General features: G+C 39.1%; 1 protein-coding gene across 4 annotated transcripts in view; it reads left to right on the forward strand.

The window, feature by feature from the left end:
• Positions 1 to 5815, forward strand: part of USP47 (ubiquitin specific peptidase 47) — a 53102-nt gene extending 47287 nt beyond the window's left edge. For all 4 annotated transcript variants that reach the window (XM_068194654.1, XM_068194652.1, XM_068194653.1 and 1 more), the window contains 5 exons: positions 75 to 193; positions 1661 to 1791; positions 3133 to 3180; positions 3272 to 3402; positions 4410 to 5815. In XM_068194654.1, coding sequence (XP_068050755.1) covers positions 75 to 193; positions 1661 to 1791; positions 3133 to 3180; positions 3272 to 3402; positions 4410 to 4584 — 604 coding nt within the window. In that variant the 3' untranslated portion in view covers positions 4585 to 5815. The remainder of the gene's footprint in view (positions 1 to 74; positions 194 to 1660; positions 1792 to 3132; positions 3181 to 3271; positions 3403 to 4409) is intronic.
• The last annotated feature ends 482 nt before the right edge of the window (positions 5816 to 6297 follow it).

Consider the following 6297-nt stretch of genomic DNA (forward strand, 5'->3'; position numbering starts at 1 on the left):
TTTTGACCTCTACCAGTGCTAAGTGTTCATGAGCAGATAGAAACTCACTTGGGTTTTTTGTGATGTATTTGTAGGTTTCGCCTACGAAAGAAAACCTGGAAGAATCCAGGCACTGTGTTTCTGGATTATCATATCTATGAAGAAGATATCAATATTTCCAGCAACTGGGAAGTCTTCTTAGAAATACTTGATGGTAATGATTTATGTTTAAATTAGTATTGGTGATGACTAGGTAGCTGAAATACGTGCGTGCAGATACATAATGCATTTGTATAATTTAAGTCGGCACAGCAGTTCAGTCATTTAGTAGTTTTCAGACAGGATTGAGAATACTTTTGTCATGAAAGAATTTGGAACAGAAACTTCTGTTCATCAAAGCAATTTTAGAATCAAATATTAGAGAGCAGAATGCTTCTGAAATTCTGCTTAAATATCATTTAAATTATGCCATTTCATAAGCATTCCTTTGCATATACACTTAAAATTTTGATTCTGAATTCAAAAGTGTAATTTAAGGGTAAGAAAAGTAGGCCAGGCTCTTTGGCCTCTAGATTATCAGATACTGAAGTTAACTTAAAGATGAGGAATGTGAATTCCATTCACTCAGGAATTTTCTTCCCAAGCATACCTGGTTTAAGAAGTCTCACTTAGCTATTAGTCAAGTATTTTGGCAGCTGTGTTCAATTCTGGTATTTTCAGTTTTAACAAAATTGTGACAATGAAAGTATCAAAATTTGAAATGAACCTGAGAGATTCAGGAAGCCTTCAGATTCCCATGGGCATGTGTATGAGCTCCCACTGTAGTTCAAACTTTACAGTTTAAAATTTTTATTAGATTTAGATAACTGCTGAACTGTTTCTGTAGGGAGTAGGTCTTGGAGATACAGCTTTAGACACTGCAGCCCACCTAACTCACAGACAGATTGTAGATTACAGGGCTTCCAAGTGTTCTGCAAGAGTTTAATGCAAAACAAGCATGTAATGTTAGACATAAATGTCTAAGCCACATGTTCTGCATGCTAGATGATAAAATTATAGACTAATTAAAAGTAAAAAATAAATCATCCCTTAGATATCACTTCTGCTTACCTAATTGTAATATAAACAATATTGCTCCATCAGCCAGAGACCGCTCTGAAACCTGGAACAAGGTATAAAAAGGCTGGAGGCAGCTCATACTAAAACTCTTGAAGGTGGTGGGTGGAAAGAAGATTTCAATAACAAGTGTGGAGTTGGTGAGGGAAATCTAGAAGTAAAAAGGGAAAAGCTTATTTTGGTAAAGAAGGTGAAGCACGTGAATAAATACCAGACAGCTGAGGAAAGTCTCGTGCAGATGCCAGATCTGGAGTCAGCCTCTGCTTAGGGTGGATAGATCTGAGTTGGGTGTTATGGAAAACTGTGCCCTATGGCTTCAAGGAGATTCTGCCCATGAAAAATTCGTTTATAGGAGCTGATAACAGAAAACTTCAACTAAATCATAGTCCTTTCCTCTTCCCCCTTTTTACAAGTGAAGTGCTTGCAGCACACTGGCTTAGTTAATTTGTGCATGTGTCTCGAGGGCAGTCTTCCATATTAGAGTACCTTTAAGCTACAGACAAGCCCTAATTTAAAATAGGATATTTTGCAATGTTAATACAAAAAATTCCTCTTTCTTTGCTAGGAGTAGAAAAGATGAAATCCATGTCACAACTTGCTGTTTTATCAAGACGATGGAGGCCATCAGAGATGAAATTAGATTCTTTCCAGGAAGTAGTACTAGAAAGCAACAGTGTCGAAGAATTAAAAGAGAAGGTAAAATGTGTAACGTGATCCAAGTTTCTTGTGATGACCAAGACCCTTATTGATGTTCTCTGGTGGGAAGCACAAGGATGTCATAGCTCCAAAAATCTTCTTGCATGGTGATTATTTTTCCCCAGGAACTGTTAACCTATCCCATCCCATTACCAAATGACATGAATTATCAACTTTACTTCTTAGTTTCTCATAATGGTCTGGTCTGAAAATACTGAAGTGAATACATGCAAAAAAAGTCACATCTTAAAGTTTAAGCAGCTTAGTAGTACCTTTGTCCCTTATCCTCAAAAAACACACATGAAAGAAAAGCTAAGCTATTGTCTCTTGGTGTTTTTTCAAGCTAATGTTTTGTTATTCCAAAATACCAAACCTTTCAGCCTCCTCATATTTGAATTTGACAGCTGTTGCTGTATCAAATAGGCTGAACTATGTTTTGGTTGGGAAGAAGTATGGCTGTGGTATGGTTTGGTTTTACTTAAGGCCAGGGTGCTCTAACAGGTAAGCAGACCTGTCACAGCAGACCTGTGTCATCCCAGCAGAAATCTGGAGCAGGAGGGATTCCTGTTGAGACTGTTTTGTTAATCCATTGTATCACAGGGTTCCACATTTAGAGAAATGTTTATTTGTACGTGGCAATACCCAGTTGTTAGGAGGCCACCTTGGATCCTGAGGTCAGAAAAAAGGCTGCTGTCAGTGACCCTGAGAATTCATAAATTAGGGGTGTTAGTTCACAGGCTGGGTTTGTGTTGTACACAGGTTAAGCTATGGGCTGCTTTCTTGCATTCCTTAGGTAGAAATGAAGTCATGACTACAGGTTCTTGCATGCAGTCAAGAATTCCTCCTCACTTATATCTGAAAAGAGTTGGCTGCCTTTGTTTTCTTGCCTTAAGAATTGATGTGCAGGGAGCAATTTTATTTTTTAAAGTTCTGGTAGGAAGTGCAGGTGTGTGGAGGTGGGTCTTAGTCGTGCATATTTTCCAGCTGTGCCTGCTCCCAAGTTGACTGGATAACACATTCATGTCACAGAGGTTTAACATGAGGCGCTTGGTCTCTTCGTATCTTGGAACTTGAATGTTATTAATTAATTGTTTCTGTGAACTTTTTTTGTCTCCCCTTCAGTATTAAGAGGAGTGTGATAAAATGCTGTCACAGCAGGTGTCACTTGTGACACACACTGGTCGCTTCAGAAATGTTAAGAATGTGTACTTGTCAGTTTAATTTTGTACATTGGAGGACTTGCAGATAATTTGACTTCTGGATTTGGCAACTATTCACTTTATGTAGAGACTGTGTAATGTTGCTTTGGAATAGTATTAAATCCACCATTTCTCTTCACAGCTAAGTGAAATAAGTGGAATACCCTTAGAAAACATCGAATTTGCAAAGGTAAGTAAGATTTTATGGTTTTTTACCTTCTAATGGCACAGATGTGCGATTATGAGTTTTATTGTATTCACTAAGTAATTGCTCTTTTCAGGGTAGGGGAACCTTTCCCTGTGACATTTCCATACTAGAGATTCATCAAGACTTGGACTGGAATCCGAAAGTATCCACATTGAACGTCTGGCCCCTGTACATTTGTGATGATGGTGCAGTAATATTTTATAGGTATGTATTTCATTACAGTATAACAAACAACGCAAAAAAAACCCCGTGGTTAACATTTGTGGGGTGATGTAATGGACAGGAACATAAAATACTCTTTGTTACCTTAAAGAAAAGGTTTGAAACATTCAGCTGAAATATTTGTTCCTAAAAGCTGAGGAGCTTCTCAGCTTCCTAAAAGTCTGAATATTAATTAAGGTTAAGAAAACAAGCACTGAATCTTTTTACTCAATCCTGTGTCCCGAACCACTGAAATTAAAGCTAGTTGCTATGCTTGAGTGTGTATCTGGATTTAATTTCTTAAAATAGAACCACATCCCATGTGGAGTTAGTGAGAGTCTTGCTGTAGGTTTTGGAAAGCAAGGATTTTATTGTCTTGAGTTTATTTCTTTGAGAAATTAGTATGGATTCTGTTTAAAAAGCCTGTTATGCTAAAATTTTTGTTAATGTGAAAAACGTTGATCAGCTGGTGGCAGTAGCCTGGGGCAGAAGTTGAGGACTGACATCTTAAATATTATCATTTCTCCTAAACTTGGTGGGTGGGGCAACCTCATGGACACATTGCTGTGGCATTTTGCATAATTGCATGTGAGGTGGGGAAATAATCAGCTGGTTAATAATTATTAACAGCTGGTTAATAATCTGCTGGTCCTGATGAAAATGACTTGGGAGAACACCTGGTAAGGACTGGCTGACACACTGCTTCCACCTGTTGGCACTGAGACCAAAAGCAGAGCAGAGCTGTGGTTGTCTATAAAGAATAAGAGTAACAGAGATGGAGGAGTATGGGCTTGTTTCTTGCCCTGGTTTGTAGTCAGGCAGAACACTGACTGTTTCTGCTGGAAAAGCAGGTTTAGGCACATTGCCTGTTCCTGCAGAACAAAACAATCCCTGAAAAGTATTATGCTTAGTTGTAGTTTTTATTAAGTTGCTCCAAGCCAAAAAAAAAAGCAGAAGTCTACTTGTGGTTACTGTATTAATCTGAATTTGAACATATGTTTACATTTTAGGGATAAAACTGAAGAATTAATGGAATTAACAGATGAGCAAAGAAATGAACTGATGAAAAAAGAAAGCAGCAGACTCCAGAAAACCGGACACCGGGTAACCTACTCTCCCCGTAAAGAAAAAGCCCTAAAAATTTATCTGGATGGAGCACCAAATAAAGATTTGACTCAAGACTGATACTTGCTATAGCATTTTCCCTGGGGAATTTTTTTTGTTTCCAATCAAAAGGTTCACTACTACTGTGTAGTGCCATTACGGCAGGACATTCATTAGGTGTAAAGCGCTGACACCAGCACAGCCGGGCGGTGCCGGCCGCAGGCAGGGCCCCGCTGGGCACTGTGGGACTTGGAATCATGTTGTGCACTATAGTCAAATGTACTGTAAAGCTAAAAGGGATGTGCAAATAAAAGATTAGAACTCAAAAGTGGGCGGGGAGGGAAACGAGTGGAAATTGTTGAGGACAGTGTGCACATAGTAGCTAGTGAAACTAGCCTCCAACAGGATACTCATAGCTTAATAATAAAAGCTGTGCAAAGGCCATGAAAGAATCCTTTTCTCTGTTTGTTTCACTGATACATGCATTACCTCATCAGAGAGTCTGGAGTAAATGTTAACACATTGGTTCTAGGAAAGCAGCAGGGAAGGGCCGGGCGTGGGAGTGCTGCAAGTGTCAGGTTTTAGAATATTCTTCCATAAAACTGGGGGTCTGAGAGGTGTCTGCAGGAAGCTGCTGGCGGGCGTTGTTTGTTTGCAGAAGTGCTGTTGTAAGGTAAAGTGGTTTTTAATAGATTACCAATGAGCAGCTCTAGTGTATTGCGTTCAATGTGTAAATAAAATCTGCCCTATCCATTTACCGAACTGCAGTTCAGCTATTTACCATGCTATTCTTTACACATATCAACATTCATTGTGTACATTTGGAAGTATAGTTCCCTATTTAAATTTGTATTCATTTTATGTTTGAGGATGCTGGGTACTTTAGGGTTGTGCTTCCCCTTGTTAATGAAGTTTTGTTCTGTTCTGCTACTTTTTGTACATTTTGTTTTTAAGACAAGTTTGCATCTTCTCCACCTGCTGAAAGTCAGTTTATTTTTTCCCAGAGTTGATTCCATAGCTATATGTAGTCAAATATTGGGGCAACCTCTTAACACCTCAATGTATGAACTCGGTAGTTCAGGCTGTGGTGCAGAGACTGATGCAGTCAACATGATTTCATTGCAAAGCCTAGGAACAGCAATTTTTTGCTTTGGTCCATAAAGATCAATAGAGAACAATTCTCCATAGTTTTTGGAAAAGCCACCTAATTTATAACAATCAAAAGATTTTGGTAAACTTTTTCATGCCAGATGCTGTTTACAACAATGAACATGCCAATAAAACATTTGTTCATTCTGTTGTGTTATTTTAACCATTAAATGCTGTGATTTTTATTTAAAAAATTATGGATTTGTTTCATGGAAATACAGACTTCCCCAAGGCAGTGCTGGAATTGCAAGGTTGTGTGTCTGTGTGTGTGTGCACATCCCCCTCCATGTACAGAGCGTTACAGGAACTGGTTTATAGTCTGGCTGCTGCTCCTCTTTACATTCACGCCAAATTTTTCTACAACTCGGAGTTTCCTTTTCCAGAACTCTATTTCTCACCAGCGAAACCTCCAAGTATGGTTGGCAGCTAAATTCTGCTCCAGAGGGAAAGGGGTGTTCAATAACAGAACCTTCAGTTCTTCCTTGCATGCTGGCCCACAGCAACCTAGAAATTCTTAGGAATCTGGCAGCTTGAGCAGCAGGCATTGCACAGAGGCATTCCCTCGTTATTCCTCTTTGGACTGTCCTATGCTGCCTCTTGGCCAACATATGTGAGGTTGGAAGTGGGGGCAAAGGGAGCAGAGAG

The sequence above is a fragment of the Anomalospiza imberbis genome, chromosome 6 (genome assembly GCF_031753505.1).
Source record: "Anomalospiza imberbis isolate Cuckoo-Finch-1a 21T00152 chromosome 6, ASM3175350v1, whole genome shotgun sequence".
Taxonomy (NCBI): domain Eukaryota; kingdom Metazoa; phylum Chordata; class Aves; order Passeriformes; family Viduidae; genus Anomalospiza; species Anomalospiza imberbis.